This window comes from Gossypium raimondii, chromosome 12 (assembly GCF_025698545.1).
Source record: "Gossypium raimondii isolate GPD5lz chromosome 12, ASM2569854v1, whole genome shotgun sequence".
Lineage (NCBI taxonomy): Eukaryota > Viridiplantae > Streptophyta > Magnoliopsida > Malvales > Malvaceae > Gossypium > Gossypium raimondii.
The window spans coordinates 15,879,904-15,902,040 of record NC_068576.1 but is presented as its reverse complement, the minus strand read 5'-3'; the positions used below and the strand labels follow the sequence as shown (position 1 = coordinate 15,902,040).

Here is a 22,137-nt window from a genome sequence, read left to right as displayed (position 1 = left end):
TTTGTTTAAGATTTTAGTGAATGCCTTCAAAACAATCATTAAGGGTCTGTTTTCACAACAGATGAAAATATAATTATTAGGGTAATAGTTACAAAGAATTGTAATTTTCTAAATATACTTGGCTAACAGAGTGTAATTTTATCGTAATTCTCTATATTTGAGACTTATTGAAATGATATGCAAGTGTTTGAACATGTTTCTATGTGTTTTTAGACTAGTTTTTAATTTAAGGGATCCAAGTCATGGTATTTATACTAAAAGCATTGAAACATCGCAAGACAGTAGCTGAAAAGCTACAGTTTCTAGCCCAAGTGTTGATACATAAGGCTTATGTGTTGGTAACTTACTTAAGGTATCAATACATAGAATATATGTACAGTTACATAAGTCTTGAACTTAGACCACCACATTATTTCGAATTTTTCGAGCCCACCAAAGTTTAAATTTGACCTCAAACACTTCCAATCACTCATAAAATGATTTTAAATTATTCTAAAATGCTTCTACAGCCCTCAAATTGTTTTAAACTTGGTTTTAATATTTTATAAAAAAATTTTAAAGTTTAAAATTTTAAAGATCTCTGATACTTTTGTTCTATGTGTGCTTCAAGAACATCTTACATTTGTTTCAGTATGTCGAATAGGTGATGGGTGTTACATGATATATGCATACAAAATATTTAGAAATATCAAATAAATGAAATTAAATTATTCCATTATTAAACAAGGAAAAATTATTTCATATATTAAACAATAAGATTATCCCATACTATTAACAATTCATCATTCAAAAATCGGAAATAAGTAATAAAAATTTAAATTATATTTTTAAATTCATTTCTTACAAACCAATACACCATATTCTAATTGGTACGAGCAATATAGGAACGAAATTGACTACATTCTTATATAATTTTTGAACTTTTATATTTTAAAAATATATAAATATTTTTACTTTTCATATATTTTTAAAATAAGGATCAAATTGATAAATTGCATAAATATTGAGCTCTAAAATTATTGACTTTTTAGAATCAAGACTAAAGTGACAAAATGTATAAACATTGAGAGCTAAAATTGTTAATATACATATCAAAAGTAAAATAAAGGGTAAACTACGCAGATAATCACTCAATTATCAAAAATTTTCATTTCCGACACCAAAATACAAAGTTTACAATTTAAGCACCCAAGTTACATAGTTCGATCATTTTGGTCACTCCAGTTAAAGTCACAAACGGCAAGACAATTAAAAATGGGTATAATAACAAATTTAACCCTCAACTTTTACATATCATATCGGTTTAGTCATAATTTTAAAAAATTAACCCTTAAAATTTACAAATATTCTCAATTTGATCCTAATACTAAAAATTCAAAAATATATATAAAAATAAATATTTTAAAATATATATAATAAATTTAAATTTGGGAATAATTTATATTAGGATCATCCTACAAAGTATGATTTTAGCCACTAATAAAATAGTGTCAAGTCATTAAATTTTAAAGATAACAAAATATTATTATGCATTCATCTATATCTAATATCTTCTCCAACTTAATTGAACTTTAATTAAATTCCTTCAAATAAGTAATTTTAAATTATAAACAGACATATTTTCCGTAAGTTAATTTTTTTTAATTTTGTGCAACCAATTTTAAAAAAATAGTAATTTTGTGTAATATTTTTCCATATTATTGACACATAATTTGGTAATTATTTTGTCATGAACACTAAACTCAGAACCTTAAACCTTAAACTCGAATCATGAACCTTAAACTTTGAACCTCGAACCTCGAGGTTAGGGTTTGGGTTGGAGATTTAAGGTTTATATTTAGGGTTTAAGAGTATAGGGTCACATGTTTAGGGTTTAGCATTCAAAACTTTGAGGTTTATGGTTTGTGTTTAGGGTTCAAGTGTTTGAGATTTTAGGTTTTGAATTTAGGGTTCGAAGTAAAAAAATTATCAAAATTATGTGCCAAAGACATGAAAAAAAATTGTTGAAATGTGGTTTAATAATTGGAAATGGACCATAAATAATGTGGTGAGAATGGTCTATAAAATAAATTCTCTATAGATAAATGTATAATAATAATTTCATATCTTTAAAATTTGATAATGTGGCAAAATTTTATTGATAGTAAAAAAACTTTAGTTGATAGGATATCATAAGGGAAATTATTCCCTTTAAATTTTATATTAATATTAATATTAATATTAAATAAAATAAAATAAAAACCCTCCCCATCCCGTCCCTTCCTACCACCGTCCCTCTCCCTCTCCGTCTCTGCTGATTTTCTACTGCAGCAACAGCAACAACTTGAAAGAAATGATACCAGACATAGAGATGACAGCATTGAGAGTAGACATGACGAGAGAAAGCACCAATGCTATCTTGTTTGAAGCAAATCCAGCGAACTGAATTATTGTTGGGCTGAAATACATAACAGTAATGATACCCGAAAACTGTTACGCAACCTGAACCGCCACCCCAGCATGGAGTCCCCTTCGCACGACAACATTGCTTAAAGCCCCTTCCAATTTTGTTATCAAATTATCCCCAATGGCTTGTTCATCAGCTTTCTCTGCTTCATTGGAGTTTCTAAGAGCAATCAGTTCAGATTTAACTTCACTAGCAGGACAAATCTTCATTTGCAATCAATTATGATATAATACGTAAAAATAGTTGAGGGTAACATCTCGTTATTTATGATTTTAACAGTAATGGTCAAGATAATCGATTTTTTAATTGGACGAGATTATATGTGTAGTTTACCTTATAATTGCTTTCCTTCAAAATTGACCAGCTATTCTTTTAAAGAGGAAACTAATTTGCTCATATCAAAATGGAGAGATATTTTGTTCTTTTAGGAGATAAACATCCGGTGGTCTCAATATCAAAATAGGTTAGATCCCAGCAGCTCAGCTCGGCTAAGCAAGCAAAGGCCCTAACTCCCCTCCCTACTCCCATTTCTCTCCAAAACCAAAACTTAGCCGAATCACCATTCAAATAAATGGGCTGGCTTGGCTTGGCTTGGCTTGGCTTGGCTTGGCTTGAGTGAACGAATTATGCCCGACGCACCACCACCAACCCACCAATCTTACTCCACCTCTTGCTATTTTTTGCCATCTTCGCTTCCCGCCCTCTGCTCGCCCACTACTGTTCCATTAACCGTGAGATCGACAAGATCTCCAGCCCTTATCGCTGGCAAGTCATGTCCAAATCTCGCGTTTATTCTGACGTCAATGTCCTTCGTCCCAAGGAGTATTGGGATTACGAGTCCCTCACTGTTCAATGGGGGTAAATTTTTTAAATCGATCGTTGATTAGGTTGTTCTCGAATTTCCTTTAATCAATTTTTAAACCAAGTCACATCAGCTAATCTGAATTGAAGATTATGTAATTTGCTTAAAGTTAGAATCTTCTAATGTTACTAACCTTAAGCATTTTCTGCAATTTTTCTAATGAAAATCCGATTCGGTTCATCAATGAGCATAAATTGATATCGTTTCGGTTATATTCGGTTCTGTATTAGGGATCAAGATGGTTATGAGGTTATTCGGAAAGTTGGAAGGGGTAAATACAGTGAGGTTTTCGAGGGTAAAAATGTCAATAACAATGAACGCTGTGTAATCAAGATCCTCAAACCTGTCGAGAAAAAAAAGGTTGCTAGTTAAGACTTCAATTATATTTATATGTGATGAAATCTTAAGGCATAGCCGCCATGATCAATAATCCTATCATTATTTTTTGTTATTATTGGTAGATTAAGAGAGAGATAAAAATCCTTCAGAATCTATGTGGTGGTCCAAATATTATTAAACTTCTTGATATTGTTAGAGATCAGCACTCCAAGACGCCTAGCTTGGTATTTGAGTACGTCAACAATACAGATTTCAAAGTTCTCTACCCAACTTTGACAGATTATGATATTCGCTACTACATATACGAACTTCTCAAGGTGAAATTACGCCTCTCGTAACAAAATTTTTTATGTATATAACTCTGTTCTATGGTATTTTTTGTTGCATGACCGTTTGTAGTTTTTATTCTTTACTTGATCCAATTCCAAATTATTACTGGCTTTGTTAAGCTTTTGGGGGATTTCTGGGTTGCATTTGGCGTTATAGGATGATAGGAAAAGATTTCTTTGCTTTGTAGGCATTAGATTACTGTCATTCACATGGAATAATGCACAGAGATGTGAAGCCTCACAATATCATGATAGATCATGAGCTGCGCAAACTTCGCTTGATAGATTGGGGACTTGCCGAGTTTTACCATCCTGGAAAAGAGTATAATGTCCGTGTGGCTTCCAGGTAATATTTTGAAGATAGTTTAAGATCTTTATATATTTTCAAGATAGTTTTCTTCTTTAAGATCTTAGTTAGAAAAGGACTAGCCTTATATATTAGTCCATGTTTGAAAAGGAAAAAGAAATCCGTTTGGGATTATTTTACCTGTATGTTTTCCTTGCTCGTACTTGAAATTCTTTCCTTTATAGAAATTGAATATGGCTTGTAATACAGGCATATAGATGCAAAATTTAGCATGAAACTCATTAAACAAGTCGAGCTTGGGGAATTTAGATATGCAATACATTTAATTTTTTTCTCAACTCCTTGAAGAGTGAATCTGTCTTTTCTTTCACTTTTTTATAGACTCTGAGTATTAGCTTTCAATAATCAGGATGTCAGAGAGCTTTGATTCTTTCTTTAGGATACGAAAACCTTCTAGATAATGGAAGACCTATATGTTCTCCAAGCAATTCTATAAACAGATTTGGATTCAGTTTAGAGTACCATCAACAATCTGGATACAGTTTTGGGAAGTTTAATTTCTCTCCTTATTTCTTAGGTACTTTAAAGGGCCCGAACTTCTGATAGATTTACAGGACTATGATTATTCTTTGGACATGTGGAGCCTTGGCTGCATGTTTGCTGGAATGGTGCGAAATACCGTTGTTCTAATTTGAGTGTACTAAACTTTCATTTAAAATATCAATTTTGGGTGCATAATAGAATATTTATGTTTGTTTGATTTGTTTGTTATACTTGTTTATCGTGCAGATATTCCGGAAGGAACCATTCTTCTATGGCCATGACAACAATGATCAACTAGTTAAAATTGCAAAGGTAAAATATGCTTTTGCAAATTTGTCAATGTTTCTTATATTGTTGTTGAATATTAATTTTCTTTTCATCATGGTTATTGTTAAATTAACGTTTTGGTTTAGATAATTCATCATTTTCTAACTGCTACTTAGAAAATGTATTATTCTATGTCTTTGTACGTTCACCACCTCAGTAATCTTTGTTTTTACAATCTACATCTGGAGCATCACTTTGTAACCTTTTCAGCACCTGCTACGGTCATTTATTCCTTTGTTACTCGAGCTTGGGTTTGAGTAACGAACATGGGTATGTTCAAAATTTGTCAAGATTTCCCAGTAATTGGAAGGTCCTTGGAGGACCGTATCCCCATATCTATGTTTGGATATGCATCGGATGCGGATGTCAGACATGGGTACTTCAAGAACAATGAAGAGCTAGAGCAACGTAGGTTTATTCACTACCCTTTGTAGATGCGGCATTATTCATATAGCTTTGATTTAAACATTTATTCTCTTTGTGACTATCACTTGTTAGGGGATTGTTACTAGGTGGATGCTTTATATGAACACTCAAACAGGAAAATCTATTTTCATTTTTTTTCCCTAACCATATATCGCCAGTTTACAAGGAATGTGACAAAGCTTTTGACTGCTAAATTATTGTAACTTCAGGTGGTAGGAACTGATGAGTTGAATGCATATCTGAACAAATACCAGTTGGAGCTTGATCCTCAACTTAATGCTCTTGTTGGAAGGTACATTAAGCATGACCAGATATACAAAGTTTGCACTGAACTATTAAACAAGGCAATGGACCCTGCGTGATGCTGTTTGACACACAGATTAGATCCCTCTGGTAGGAACTAATAGTGTGGAATGACTAACTCTATTGAGTTAACATATTGATATGTTGTTCAGGAACAGCCGAAAACCCTGGTCCAAATTCATTAATGCCGATAATCAGCATCTTGTTTCACTAGAGGTAAATTTTCTTCTTTTGGCAAACATCTTGGAATTGAAGTACAATAAGCTGAGTTACATTGCACAAAATGCCTTATAGTAATCGAGATTCAGTCTTTAAAGCTCTTTTGACCTGTAGGCAATTGATTTTCTGGATAAGTTGCTTCGATATGATCATCAGGAGAGGCTAACTGCAAAAGAAGCTATGGTAGACCAGTATAAGCATATAATTTAATACCAGTAGCTTTTTCTGCTCCTTTGGTTTAATTAAAAGTGTTATTATGAAATGATCCTCGATTCTTTTTTGTTCTCTGCAGGTCCATCCTTACTTTTCTCAAGTGAGGGCTTCTGAAAGTTGCAGGATGCGAGGTCAGTAACCCATTCACATTGGGTTGGTGTGCAGAGCCCACATTCAGCTGGGAAGATTTGTTGTGCTTACTTCTGCTGCCATTCTCAGTTTTAGGCAGTTGGAGGTTTGTTTTGTTAACATAGCAGTTTTCTTTTTCTTTGTATCAAATAAAGTCTCCTATTTCTTATGTTTATATTTTATATTCAACACATCCACATCAAGCTTATCTTTAAGCCTTGATTTTCCAACAATGCAATTGTGTCGATTATTCCAAGATTTCTAGTATTTTTCAAGTCATTTACATATTTACATATTTATGCTCAAATATGAACCTAAATAGTGTTCAACATTAATATTTAAAAGGAAAATCGAAATAACACTAGTTTCTTACACTTATATTTCCGGCCACTCTTTTAACACCATTTAGTTGTAATTTAATTAAAACAGTTACATTTATTAGAAAACTGATTTTTAGGTTATATTTTTACTTTTTATAATAACTTTTTGTTGACACCATTTTTTTTGATGAAAACGGGGTCGACTTGGGTTTTGAAAAATGAAAATGAAAATGGGAGTCGCCACCAATCTTTTTTGATGAGGTGTGATCGGGTCACCTCGTAAAAGTGGTTGTTTTTAATAAACAATTTAATTTTATTAAAACAACGAGTTTGGTCCACGAAATTTAAAAAAACGGGTTCGGGAGTCGGTTACGCACGAGGAAGGATTAACACCCTCGATACGCCCAAAATCGTACCTAGTTGATTACTTAATGTCTTGATGTCGAAAATTAAAAAACTAGGAAGAAATTTTTTTTTAAAAATATGATCCTTGTATTTAATAAAACTTATATAAAACAAGTCACTTGTTAAGACCCTCTCATTCCAAGAAAAGAAAACATCACACCCAATGCGTTAGAGCACGATATTTTACCTCTTCAGAAACGAGTTAATCTAAAAAAAATTCGCGTAATAAGATATTAAAAGAGGGTATTCAATGGTTTAAATTATGTGAAAAAGTTGCAACCCAATATGTTAGGGTACAGTTTAAACATTGGATATTGCATTTACGAAAAATACTTGTCTTGAGAAAACAACGTGTCATATCCAATGCATCAGAACACGACGTATTGAATTCCCAATAATGAGCTTTTAGTTATATTTTATAAAAAAAAATTTCGATTATTTAGATTCAACGAAGGAAATCGAAACCCAATACGTTAGGGCTCGATTTTCGAAGATTCTAAATATCGAGTATTATTTTCACTTTAAATTTCCGTTTTTTTTTGACGAATCCGAGTAAAAATGAATGTAAAATAATAATGATGATAATGCAAATAAAATAATAAGCAAATAAGAAAAGATAAATAAATAAAATAACAAATATATAAAAAGAAATCAATAATGTATACACAAATAAAGGTAGATAAGTAAAACTAAAGTATACATAAATAAAAAGTAGATAAATAAAACTAAAACACTTAAATAAATAATAACAATAATGAGCATGATAATGGTAATAACAATATAAGAAATAATAGTAAAAATAATGGTAACATCATTGAAATCAATTAATTTAATTTAGCAAAAATATAACAAAACAAAAAGGACTAATTTAAAAGCTGAAAATAGAATCTTGGGGTCTAAAACACAAATAAATTAAAAGGAGTGGCCCAGACTAAAATAGAACACGCTGAAGGCATGAGGGACCGATGGGAAATACTCCCAACCCCCAAAGGCACATCGTTTCGACGCGATCGAAATGAAATGCGCGGAAATTGCGTGGTTTAATTTAAGAAAATAAAAGGACCACATTGCACAACAACAAGTGAAAGGTAAGGACACAGCGCATAAATACCCCTCACCGCAAAAACACGTGGATCCTAGGCGGTCCAGGTCGGATCGGGCGGATGGCTCAAACAACATCGTTTTGGGGCTCAGAACCTTCCCAAAACGGCACCGTTTTGGTATCCCATAAATAAATAAATAAAACTAAAAAAAACACTTTCTCTTTATTTTAAAAAACAAACAGAGGCTCTCCTCCTCTCTCTACTCTCCCGGAGCTATCTAGAATCCGCAAGAAACCGCCACGCCCTGCCAAGCAGACAAAGGACGGACACCCAAAAGTCACGTTTTAAACCCGATCTCGACCCCCCAAAAAAATATCCTCCGGACTCAAAAGACCAAGGAAGGAAGGGTGTTTCATACTCTTCTCGGTCTGATTCCAACACCAGAGAAGATCTCCGGCGACAGGCTTTCGAAACCAGTAAGTATCTTCTTCCCCTCCTTTTCCGTTTTTGTATAAAAGAAGAAATCAAACACACAAAAAAATAATAAAATAAAATAAAAAACAACATAAGAACAGAGAAAAAGAAAATGGAGTCAACCTTTTTTTTGCTTTTATTTCAGTTGTTGTTAAAGAAATACAAAGATAGTGTTTTTTGCTTTTATAACCTATCTATTTCTATTATTTCTATTATTCTTTGCTGCTCTTTGCGTGTTTGCTCTGTTTTGCATGTGTCAGAGAAGCTGGTGGAGTAGGTGGCCGAAACAATCGCTATGTCAGAGGGTAGGTGATGGCGGCGGCGGAAGTTAGGAAGCAGGTGGTGCAACGCAATAGGGCTAGGGGGATTAGGGTTTTCTGATAGCTTTAGGCTATTGGGCCATTGGGCTGTTCATTGTAATTGGGTTTTGGGCTAGGGTTATTTCGGGCTTTAATTTTTGTATTTGGGCTAAATTGGGTTAATTGGTACTAAGCCCGGGTAAAATTGGGTCTGTACAGCTACCCCTCTTTGCTCGTTGTCATGTAACGAGAACAGAGCAAAGACTAAGAAAGACCCATTTTGTCCGGGCTCGTCGAGTCTCGACTTCTTTTGACGCCTTCCTTCTTCAAGTAGACTCATTCCAGTCCACTGTGTCTTGTCGCTTCAATCCACTCTACTGCACTTAAAAGAGATACGACTTGTAGCTTCAATATACTTTGTCATGATTTTAGGGGACGAAAATTATGATTTTAGTCTGCTTTACTGCTATACTGTGAATTCAGGGAGAGAAGGTTTGATACGATAAGATCTAACTCGACCTACTGCAACTTCAGAGGTATATGATTCATCGTTTTAATCTGCTCCACTGCATCTGCTTTACTGCACTATCAGGGGAGAAGGTTTTGTGGCTTTAATCTGCTCTTCTGCAACTTCAGGGAGATAAGATTTGTAGCCGGTCCTCAATTTGTTCCACTACAACTTCAGGGAAATACAATTTGTTATCTTTGGTCTACTCTACTGCATCCTCAGCAAGATAGAACCTATGGTTTCAATAAAATCTGATGCGATCCATTCCACTGCAACTTCAGAGATAAGATCCATCATTTTGATCCGCTCCCCTGCAACTTCAGGAGGATAAGGTTAGTGACTTCAACCTGCTCTACTGCAACTTCAGAGAGACAAGGTTTGTGACTTCGACGATTTGTTCTCTGGGGAACATGACCTGCATAATTCATTTTATGGACCTATTTATGCCTAGTGTTTAGGATGCCATGATCTAGATGAAATAAATGCTCCTAACTAGATGTGTATGAATTATATTTGCACGAATACAGAATGTCATGAGAATGATCCCTTTTTTAATATTAGGGTTGCCATTGCTCGTCATTCATCAAGGTTCTATCATTAATGCCTTCTTGTTTAGTTGATGTTCCTTAACGAAGAATCTGAAACGATGATCGCAACTTAGACTACTCTCTCAAATGCTTCAAACCCTTAATCTTGGTTAGTTCTAAATAAAAGTCCTGTCTCAGGTCCTCATATCATTTAGAAGCTTTCAAAGTAATATGTAGAAATCTTTCCTCTTGAATATTGCCAGTCTAGTAATCGTTATTTCAATGAGAAAAAGCTTGAAAAAGATTACCAAAATGGACAAGATGAAACTTTGTAGAGAGTGAAGCTCAAAATGAATGAATTGATCAAGACAACAAAATTTGCTAGAATACAAAATGAGGATAAATTAAACAAGATGGGATATTTCGTCAAAATACAAAAATGGAAATAAGTGCCCCAGATATCGTAGTATGAGCTTCTCTGTATAACTTTTCTGAAGACCATTTTGAGTTTGACACGTGTTTAGAAAATCTACAGTATTCTGTTGACGCCTCATGATGTAGCTCACCCTTTTTCTGTTGATTCAGGTACAGCAAGATCACTACATGCCCCAATCCAATCCAAAATTTGAGCCGCCCTTTTCAGGTTTTCAACTCAAATCCCCTTTGATATCAAGGCGCCTTTTGCGGGTTTTCACCTTGGCCTCTCTCTTTTTTTTTTAGGAAAAGTATTTCTTGACTGAATCCGAATTCACAAGATTAGGTAAGTTTTTACCATCCATCTCGATCAAAATCAGCGCTCCTCCAGAAAAGGCTTTCTTTACCACATAAGGTCCTTCCCAATTTGACATCCACTTTCCTCTAAAGTCTCTTTGTATGAGGAGAATTTTCTTCAGTACCAAATCTCCTTCATGGAATTCTCGGGGACGAACCTTTTTGTTGTAAGCTCGCATCATTCTCTTTTGGTACATTTGACCATGACATATAGCTCGTAATCTCTTTTCTTCGATCAAATTCAGTTGATCATACCGGGATTGAATCCACTCTGCCTCGTCTAGTTTCAGTTCTTATAAAACTCGAAGGGAAGGAATCTCCACTTCAATGGGCAAAACTGCCTCCATTCCATACACTAATGAGAAAGGTGTTGCCCTAGTAGAGGTTCTGATAGACGTTCGATAGGCAAAAAGGGAAAATGGTAACTTCTCATGCCAATCCTTATAAGTCTCAGTCATCTTCCCTACAATCTTCTTAATATTTTTATTGGCCGCTTCTACCGCGCCATTCATTTTTGGGCGATATGACGATGAGTTATGGTGTTTGATCTTGAATTGATTACAGACCTCTGTTATCGTGCTATTGCTCAAGTTTAATGTATTGTCGGATATAATCCTCTCTGGCATCCCATACCGACATATGATCTCCTTTTTTAGGAATTTGCTGACTGCTGACTTTGTAACGTTGGCGTAAGAAGTAGCCTCTACCCATTTAGTAAAGTAGTCAATAACTACGAATATGAACCGATGCCCGTTTGAAGCCTTTGGCGAGATCGGCCCAATGACATTCATGCCCCACATAGAGAAAGGCCATGGAGAAGTCATGACGTGGAGTGGTGAAGGGGGCACGTGAATCTTGTCTCCATAAATCTGGCACTAATGACATTTCTTTGCATATTTGATGCAATCTTCTTCCATGGTGGACCAATAATATCCAAATCTCATAATTTGCTTGGCCATTGTGAAGCCATTAGCATGTGTTCCACAAACTCCTTTATGCACCTCTTCTAAGATTAGCTTGGCTTCCACAGCGTCTACACATCTTAACAACACTTTATCTTTTCCTCTTCTATACAAGATTTCTCCATCTAAGACATAATTATTGGCCAGTCTTCTCAATGTTTTCCTTTCATTCTCAGTCGCCCGAACAGGATACACGCGATTCTTTACATATCGCAGTATGTCGTGATACCAAGGGTGATCGTCCTTTTCCTCCTCTTCATCAATGTTGCAACAGTGAGATGGAGCCTCATAAATACTCATCTGGATTAGCTTCATAACCTTCTGCTCATTTACTTTGATCATGGAAGCTAACGTAGCCAAAGCGTCGGCCATCTGATTTTCCTCTCGTGGAAGGTAGCAAAAGGTGATATCATCAAATTCCTCAATTAGTTTCATAACCAATTTTCGGTAATTGACCAATTTGGGATCTTTTGTCTCCCATTCTCCTTTGAGTTGATAAATTACCAGTTCAGAGTCTCCATATACCTCTAACACTTTGATCTTACGCTCTATGGCTGCGCGTATCCCCATGATACATGCTTCGTATTCGGCCATATTGTTCGTACAATCAAAATCCAATTTACAAGTGTATGGATAATGATCTCTGCTTGGGATACCAAAACTGCTCCAACTCCATTGCCTACAGCATTCGAGGCTCCATCGAAGTTTAATTTCCAAGCATCGCCTACTCGGGTATCTTTCTCTGAGATTGCCACATACATTATATCTTCATTTGGGAATTCAAAGTTCAACGGCTCATAATCTTCCAGAGCTCGACTAGCGAGAAAATCTACTATCGCGCTTCCCTTTACGGCCTTCTGATTCACATAGACTATGTCAAATTCAGACAGTAGGATTTGCCATCTGGCCATCCTTCCGTTTAGAGCGGTTGACTCCATCATGTATTTCAGAGGGTCTAATCTTGAGATTAACCAGGTTGTATGGTACAGCATGTACTGCCTCAATCTCCGAGTCGTCTAAATCAATGCACAGCATAACTTCTCGATTGACGAGTATCTTGTCTCGCACTCGATACTTCTTGCTGAGATAGTATATTGCTCTTTCTTTTCTTCCCGAGTCATCACGTTGGCCCAGCACGCATCCCATGGAATTTTCGAATACTGCCAAATACAATATCAATGGCTTGTCCGGACAAGGTGGCATTAGTACTGGGGCATTAGACAAGTAATACTTAATCCTGTCAAAAGCTTTTTGGCACTCCTCATCCCATACGCCCGGATTATGTTTCCTAAGGAGACGAAAGATGGGGTCGCATTTCTCCGTTAACTGTGAAATGAACCTGGCAATGTAATTCAGTCTTCCTAGGAAACCTCAAACTTCTTTTTGAATGCGCGGCGGAGGCAACTCTTGTATGAACTTGACCTTGTCTGGGTCAATCTCAATCCCTCTTTCACTGAATACAAACCCTAGCAACTTTCCCGATCTAGCTCCGAAAGTGCATTTGGCTGGGTTAAACTTTAGTTGGAACTTTCTTAACCGTATAAACAGTTTTCTCAAGACTTGTACATGCTCCTCATCTGTTCTAGATTTTGCAATTATGTCGTCCACATAGACTTCTATCTCTCTATGCATCATGTCATGGAATAAAGTTACCATGACTCTTTGGTATGTTGCCCCCTCATTTTTCAATCCAAATGGCATCACCTTGTAACAGAAAGTGCCCCACATGGTTACGAACGTGGTCTTGCCCATGTCTTCAGGATGCATTTTTATCTGATTGTATCCCGAGAAACCGTCCATAAAGGAGAAAAGTGAATAACCTGCCGTGTTGTCCACTAGAGTGTCGATATGCGGTAATGGAAAGTTGTCTTTTGGGCTGGCTTTATTCAGATCCCTGTAGTCTACACACATTCGAACTTTCCCATCTTTCTTAGGAACAGGGACTATGTTAGCTACCTACTCTGAGTATTTGACTACTTGTAAGAAACCTGCATCGAACTGCTTCTTAACCTCCTCTTTTATCTTCAACAAAACATCAGGCCTCATCCTTCGAATTTTCTGTTGAATCGGTTTACACTCTTCTTTTATGGGCAATCGGTGCACTACTATATCAGTACTTAATCCAGGCATATCTTGGTAAGACCATGCGAAGACATCCTTGAACTCTCTGAGCAACTCAACGAGATCTTGTTTTATCTGTGTGGCAATACAAGCACCAATTTTTACCTCATTTCCCTCTCCTAAACTTACAACCTTCACCGACTCTTTATTAGGTAGGATTTGTTTCTCCTCTTGCTCCACCATCCTTAACAAATCAGGAGATAGGGCACTGTCTTGGTCGTCTTCAAAATCTTGAAGATCATCCGTACTCATGTCTTGTTCAAATAAGGACTCTGGGTCAGTAACAGTGTTGCTCACATCATTGATATCTGAAGACCTGTTATTAGGACGAGAGAATGTCCAAGAGGAAAAAAATCTAAGAATAATTGTATGCATAGTATGATTATAAATGGAATGAAAAGAATAAAATAATATTTGCTCAAAGTGACTGAATGATGCGTTTTCATTGAAATAGGATTTTGAACATGTGCCTTTTACAAAAGATTTTTAATACCCCAGGCCTAGGGTAATAAGTGTTCTGGACATTACTCTGAATTAGTTCTATATATTACAAGGATCTCTTCTTCAGTCCAGTTATCTAGAACACTCCCAGGCTCGCAAGAGCGAATGTCTGATGTACTTCCCTCTTCAAGTTCTCCATTGAATATGGCATTGATCTGTATGTTTCCTAACATTTCCTCCATGCTATCCCTTCTTGTTATTTTTTGCTCAGGACAAATGGCCCCCCCGATATAAAGGTTCTAGATAGGTGGGGGAAAGTCATAGGTTTCCAATCGACTTCTTCTCCACTTAAACTAGCCTTCCGCCTCTCTTGCCTCTTTTCCAGCTCTTTCCTTCTTTTCCTTGCATTTGGCTTAAACCCTAAACCAAAGCAGTCTCGTTTGTCTTTCATTGTTGGTGCCTTTATCCTTTCTTGAAGATATCTTCCGAGCACTCTCCCGGGCACGGCTCCTTTCCCAACAGTCATTTGCAGCCTCATCTTCGTGGTTTTAGATATGCTGGGCATGGGGATCTTGTTCCCTTCAACAATGTAGGTTGCATTTACAAATTCCAAAGATCGGAATGAGCACTCTATTGCTTCTTCTTCTGGCTCTATATACGGTGTATCACTAGTTACAACCGCAATGATGTCCTATTCTGCATTGATCGTCACCAACCGGCCGTCTATTACTAGTTTCAACTTTTGGTGAAGTGATGACGGTACTGCTCCTGCTGAATGAATCCAATGTCTTCCTAACAGACAACTGTAAGAGGGTTTGATGTCTATTACCAGGAAATCCACCTCGTACGTGCTTGGGCCGATTAAAAGAGGAATTTCAATCCTTCCCATTACTCCCCTCTCAGTACCATCAAACGCCCTCACTACATTCTGGCACGTTTTCATATGCGAGCTATCCACGGGTAGCCTATTCAAGGTGGATAAGGGTAAGACGTTTACGGCTGATCCATTATTAATTAATACTCTTGACAACATATACCCCTTGCAGCGGGTTGTAATGTGTAGAGCTTTAGTCGATCCTATGCCCCCCGGTGGTATTTCATCGTCGTTAAAGAAAATGTAATTATTAGCGCTTATATTACCAACCAGACGGTCTAACTTGTTCACAGAGATGTCATTATCAACATAAGTTTCATTTAATACTTTCATCAGCATGCTACGATATGCTTCCGAGCTTAGAAGTAATGCCAGTAGCGAAATACGAGCTGGCTGTTTATGCAACTGCTCTACAACACTGTATTCACTATGTTTCAAGAATTTTAGAAACTCTCTAGCTTCATTCTCAGTTACCGGTTCGTTGACAGGAGATTCAAGTTGGACTACCTTTTCCTTTTTCTGTTCGACCGCCGAGGCTTTTCCTTTTACCGGCTCTGTTTTTGAAATTACTGGGTCGTAACGCTTTCTACTATGCGTATAAAAGCCATCATCATTGGTCTCTTCTGAAGTATTTATCGGGTTTCTCTCTTCTGGAACAGTCACGTTACAGTCGTAATTCCAAGGAACCTTTTTGCTATCCTTATAGGAAAAGGGTACCGGTTTTGGGTTATGACTTTCGGTGGTATTTGTATCCCTGCTTCATTGCTTCTTGGCCGTGAAATGATCACCACCGGGTGATTGACCTTCTGGAACCTTTCTACGGGCCCTTCCTCTGAGGCGCAGACCTCTCTTTCTTCAAATCCCTTGAACTCTTCATAAAACTCTATCTCTTTATTGTCCATCAGATTTTGTACCACGGTCTTGAACTCTGCACATTCCTGAATGTCATGACCCTCATTGGTATGGAACTCACAGTATGTTCCTGCCTCTTTAGGCCTTTCGTCTAAATCTTGTGCAATTAGACCACTGCATACCATCTGTTCCCAAACACATTTCATTGGGGTTCTTACCTCCATCACGTTTGCTTTAATTCTCTTACCTCCACTTTCAGCTGTTGCATTTATCCCTTAATCTGCATGATCGGGCAACGAATTTCCTGCTACGTTTTGTCCTGACGAGTCATCCAACTTTACAACACCCATTTTAATGAGTCTTTCGACCACCTTCTTGAACACAGTACAATTCTCAATTGAATGCCCCGTTATCCCAGCATGATATTCGCATTGAGCGTTTGTGCCGTACCACTTAGGAAACGTGGGTTGCATGGGTTATTATAAAAAGGGGAGACCACATGGGCATCAAATAGATTTTGGTACAGCTCCTTATAAGTTATCGGTATAGGTGTAAACTGGGGTCTTTCTGACCTCGAATTAGACTCCTGCCTCGGAGGGCCCTGATGATTGGTAGCTACTGTCTTTGGTGAGCCAACGGTGACAGACTTTGAATATCCTTTGTTGTATGTACTCACATTACTTATCTCACCTTCTTTCTTCCTCGATGCCGGTCTCTTAAAGTTTTCCCCCGCATCTATTTTACCACTTCTTACTGCATTTTCAATCATTTCACCAGTCATCACTATATCTGAAAATCTTTTTGTGGCGCTTCCCAACATATGGGTGATGAACGGGGCCTTTAGAGTATTGATAAAAAGCATTGTGGTTTCTTTTTCCAAAAGAGGCGGCTGGACTTGCGTTGCCACTTCTCGCCATCTCTGGGCATACTGCCTGAAGCTTTTATTTTGTTTATTTTCCATGTTTTGTAGCGTGATCCTATTGGGCGTCATGTCCGATACGTGGCTGTATTGTCTCATGAAGGCCTATGCCAAATCTTTCCATGAACTAATTTGAGTACGTCTCAACTGGTTGTACCATTTGGCAGCAGTTCCTATCAGACTGTCCTAGAAATAGTGAATTAATAATTTATCATTGTCAATATATCCCGTCATCCTCCGACAGAACATGGTGATATGGGCTTCAGGACAGCTAGTCCCGTTGTACTTTTCGAATTCAGGCATTTTAAACTTAGGTGGGAGACCTAAGTCAGGGACCAAACTGAGGTCTTTGGCATCAATTTTACAACGGTAATCGGCATTTTCCATTGCTCTAAACTTTTCTTTTAACCATCTACACCTATCTTCAAGCTACTTCGGTAAATCCACATTTGTTTTTTCCACTTCCGCTGCATCCTCCAGATCAGGAACTACGGGGTTGGTCGGATTATCTCCTAGATTAGAACCCGTGCCCGTTTGAAAATTCAAAGGTACCGAAGCATTAGCCTGATATTGAGGCCTAATAGTGACAGGTGCTCTCTGCGAGCCCATTTCTTGCTGTGCTTGGGTATTCATCGGAGTGAAGCCCGGAGGAGAAACGAGATCTTCACGATCAACTCCAGAATCAGTTACTGGTCTTTTTCCTTTATCATTTGCTTTATCCAAAAATTGCGATAGTTGGCTCATCATAGCATTCTGGGATTCCTGCATGTCTTGTTGGATTTTATTCAGTCGTTCCTGCATTTGATCCTACATTTCCTTTTGCAGTTGTTCCAATTTTTCTAGCCTCTGATCCATTGCTTTTGTTTGACGACGAGTACCGTAGTGATATTTGATTGATGAATTTTTGTCGGTTTCCAAGGTAACTGTCATATTTTAAATTATTAGTGTCGTTTTATGAAGTTGATGCATGTATGTAATGCGGATGTATGATATGAATGCAAAAAGAGGCATTAATTCTGATTCAACTTCATTAGAGAACTTTAGTAGAAAAGAAATTTCTTTACATAAAATAGATTACATATACGGCTTTGCCCTTATACTCAAAGCCTTAACCTTTCTAAGAAGCCAAGCTAATTCTCGGCCTCGGTCCGATTTTGACTCATACTTTAGACTTAATATATCAGCCTGAACTGCCAGGGTCTGTAGGTGATCAGCTACTTCGCGTACTTGAGCCACTGCCTTGCCCATAATATAATCTCTTTCTCTAATCTGGTCTAGTGACTGATGGAATTGTTCTTTCCACTGTTCATTGCTTCTCTCAAGAAGTTCTATTCGGAGTTCACTGTTTTGTAATGCGTCCTTGAGCTCTCCCACATATCCCTTCAATTCTTCAATTTTGCCTAAGCTTGCTTTTAATTCGATCGCAGAATTACGACTACGGTGTTGGTAAAGTGACTTTTCTAACTCGGTTACTCGAGTTTTCAATCCCATCTTCTTGTTTTGGCACTCCAATAGACTCTTTTCCAAAGCGACTTCTCGAGCTCGAGCATCTTGGAACTTCTTTTCCTATTGATCAGCTTTAGTTTTTTCCTCACGAATTTCCTGTCGCCATTGCTCCGACGTCTTACCCAAGCCGGCCGTTCTTATTGACCTTCGCAACTTCTTGTAATCCATGTTCAAGCTGTCCAAGTCTTCATCAGCCTTATTTTTTCCTTTTCTCCATTTGTCGGCCTCTAACTTTTGAACGTCGACATCCAGTCCTAGCTGCATTTTTTCTTCCTTTAATTGCTCTATTTTTTTTCCCAACTCCAAGTTCCTTTTTTCAAAATCCTGTTTTATGATTTCTATCTCAGATGGGACCACTTGCAAATGCTCCTCTATTGGTCGAACATCTTCTTCTCTCAGTTTGGGGATATTGTCATTGACCCTCTTATTCCACCACTCATTATATTCGGGGGTTACCATCGGTCCAACGGCAAGTCTCTTCATTCGGTGAATTTACTTCCAAGCATTGGTCACTTATCGAATCTTCTTCTTATAGCCATCATCTTTATATGAAAACTCACTCTGGGCCAATCCTTGGGTTGCAGGTATAAACTGTCTCGATCTATACTGTTTCAGTACCACCAACGGTGCATAGCCAACAGCTCCCCAAATCCCAAGTAAAGGGACCCAGTCGAAGTCCCCACATCGATACAAGATTTCATCGGGCACCATCCAAGAAGCTCTCCATTCGACATCTTCGTCCTTGAGATTTTGAAGAATCGCTATCCACTTCTCTACGGTGACACCTTTACGTCTCGGTGTCGCTGCTAGCTCTTTTAATGGGGAGTAGTTCTCAGAAAATACTCGATAGAAAACTTTATCCACTTTCCAAAAGTGACTATGGAACCACACTAGTAAAAGTTGTACACATCCAATGAATCTTCCCTCGCCTGAACTTCGACACGCGTTCAAAGATCTAAATGTCTCGGCCAAAATTGCTGGGACAGGTGTGACTCTCTTGTCCAATCGATCAAACAAATCTGTAACTGCTTCATCAACATACCCTAGTGCTCTAGGAAAAACCATCAACCCATAAATACTCAAAGGAAAAACATCGACCTTCTTCTTAGTATCAAGATGTACTAGAATCTAATCCTGCAGACTCTTCAAAAGAATACACTTACTATCCCCCTTTTGTTTAACTCGGGCTGCGACCCATTGCTCGCTCATTGCTAAGATATTCATTAATTTCTTTACGAAAGTCGGGACGTTGACAGCTTTAGAATAGACCTTATCTTCTTGAATCCTTGGGCAATGCAGCAGAGCCGTATATTCCTCTATAGTAAGCACCAAGTCTACCTCTCCAAAAGTGAAACAACTATAAGCGGAATTCCAAAACTGGGCCAGAGCTCGGAACAAATGCTCGTCCACCTTAATATCCATCAAATAGGGCAAATCACCATAATTAAAGTAAAATAGTTGTTTGGTTTCATCATCCCACTAGGCTCATATTTCTTTCAACTCTTGAAGATTGTTCTGCGTTACACTGATATAAGTGAAGTCCCATAACTCTGATGTGTATCTCTCCATCAAACTGTCACCCTTTTCAAGTTGTGTTTTTTCTGACCACACCCGGACAACCGCATTGTTTTCCATTTTATCAAGAAGTTCGTTTTCCATGATAAGCTTTCCGTCTAGTAACTGAATGTGAATCAATGCCCCTTTATAATGCGATGTAATCAAAATGTCATGCAACCAAAACAAAACGCAACAAGTCAGTATCATATATAACAATAAGATTCAATACAAACAAGAAATAATAAAGCACCTAATCGGGTAACCACTAGGGTTTGGCGTGGTTCTACCTAAGGCGAGTTCCTAAGGTTCACTATAGGTGGTTTGACTCTAAAGCAAAGGTACTCGAACCAGCAGATTCCTCGATCTTCACCCATTATAGGCTCACATGGACCGAGTTCGGTTCAGGGGAATACATTTCCCTAGGGCTGCACGGAGATGAAAATCTCACGAAGAGATAGGTACGGATGTATCCCGAAAGCGATTCACTATCCTGCACGGAGGTGAAAACCTCACGAAGGACTAGCTTCTCACTCCCACTTAAAAAGGTGTGACCAAAGGTCATGCAAAGCAATGCAGAGATATAAAAATTTAAAATACAAAACATGATGAAAACTATAACTCAAAACAAATGAAATGCAATGAGAGGATCGTAAATTTAAATCGAATTTTCAACTTTCGATAAAAAGACAAGAAATAATCAACACGTGGCTTGACTCTCTTATTTTGGTTCCACAACAGAGTTGCCAAGCTGTTGACACTATTTTTTTGATGAAAACAGGGTCGACTTGGGTTTTGAAAAATGAAAATGAAAATGGGAGTCGCCACCAATCTTTTTTGATGAGGTGTGATCGGGTCACCTCGTAAAAGTGGTTGTTTTTAATAAACAATTTAATTTTATTAAAACAACGAGTTTGGTCCATGAAATTCAGAAAAAAAAATAGGTTCGGGAGTCGGTTACGCACGAGGAAGGATTAACACCCTCGATACGCCCAAAATTGGTACCTAGTTGATTACTTAATGTCTTGATGTCGAAAATTAAAAAACTAGGAAGAAATTTTTTTTGAAAAATACGATCCTTGTATTTAATAAAACTTATATAAAACAAGTCACTTGTTAAGACCCTCTCATTCCAAGAAAAGAAAACATCACACCCAATGCGTTAGAGCACGATATTTTACCTCTTCAGAAACGAGTTAATCTAAAAAAATTCACGTAAAAAGATATTAAAAGAGGGTATTCAATGGTTTAAATTATGTGAAAAAGTTGCAACCCAATATGTTAGGGTACAGTTTAAACATTGGATATTGCATTTATGAAAAATACTTGTTTTGAGAAAACAACGTGTCATATCCAATGCATTAGGACACGACGTATTGAATTCCCAATAACGAGCTTTTAGTTATATTTTATAAAAAAGATTTCGATTATTTAAATTCAACGAAGGAAATTGAAACCCAATACGTTAGGGCTCGATTTTCGAAGATTCTAAATATCGAGTATTATTTTCACTTTAAATTTCTGTTTTTTTTTATGAATCCGAGTAAAAATGAATGTAAAATAATAATAATAATGATAATGCAAATAAAATAATAAGCAAATAAGAAAAGATAAATAAATAAAATAACAAATATATAAAAGAAATCAATAATGTATACACAAATAAAGGTAGATAAATAAAAACTAAAATATACACAAATAAAAAGTAGATAAATAAAAACTAAAACACTTAAATAAATAATCATAATAATAATTAGCATGATAATGGTAATAACAATATAAGAAATAATAGTAAGAATAATGGTAACATCATTGAAATCAATTAATTTAATTTAGCAAAAATATAACAAAACAAAAAAGGACTAATTTAAAACTGAAAACAGAATCTTGGGGTCTAAAACGTAAATAAATTAAAAGGAGTGGCCCAGGACTAAAATAGAACACGCTGAAGGCATGAGGAACCGATGGGGAAATACTCCCAACCCCAGTGCACATCGTTTCAGCGCGGACTGAAATGAAATGCGCGGAAAATTGCGTGGTTTAATTTAAGAAAATAAAAGGGACCACATTGCACAACTGCGTGAAAGCAGAAGGACCTGGCGCATAAATACCCCCTCA

The 22,137-nt window shown here is 36.9% G+C and overlaps 2 protein-coding genes across 2 annotated transcripts; one reads left to right on the top strand and one right to left on the bottom strand.

Moving 5' to 3' along the window:
- The first annotated feature begins 3,077 nt into the window (after positions 1 to 3,077).
- On the top strand, positions 3,078 to 6,597 carry LOC105763414 (casein kinase II subunit alpha-2). Its single transcript, XM_012581649.2, has 10 exons — positions 3,078 to 3,304; positions 3,539 to 3,668; positions 3,770 to 3,964; positions 4,165 to 4,322; positions 4,861 to 4,951; positions 5,073 to 5,138; positions 5,789 to 5,871; positions 6,035 to 6,098; positions 6,216 to 6,284; positions 6,394 to 6,597. The coding sequence occupies exons 1-10, from the start codon at positions 3,219 to 3,221 to the stop codon at positions 6,451 to 6,453; spliced, it is 1,002 nt and encodes a 333-aa protein (XP_012437103.1). The 5' UTR covers positions 3,078 to 3,218; the 3' UTR covers positions 6,454 to 6,597.
- A 5,068-nt stretch (positions 6,598 to 11,665) lies between these two features.
- Positions 11,666 to 12,346, bottom strand: LOC105762014 (uncharacterized). Its single transcript, XM_012579937.1, has one exon. It carries the CDS (start codon positions 12,344 to 12,346, stop codon positions 11,666 to 11,668), a length of 681 nt encoding a protein of 226 aa, XP_012435391.1.
- Between the last annotated feature and the right edge of the window lie 9,791 nt (positions 12,347 to 22,137).

Coding starts and splice junctions, on each gene's coding strand:
- LOC105763414 (XM_012581649.2), top strand. CDS start 3,219: ATGTCCAAATCTCGCGTTTATTCTGACGTCAATGTCCTTCGTCCCAAG. Junction 3,965..4,164: donor ACATATACGAACTTCTCAAG/GTGAAATTACGC, acceptor TTTGCTTTGTAG/GCATTAGATTACTGTCATTC. Junction 4,952..5,072: donor GCTGCATGTTTGCTGGAATG/GTGCGAAATACC, acceptor TTTATCGTGCAG/ATATTCCGGAAGGAACCATT.
- LOC105762014 (XM_012579937.1), bottom strand. CDS start 12,346: ATGGCCGAATACGAAGCATGTATCATGGGGATACGCGCAGCCATAGAG.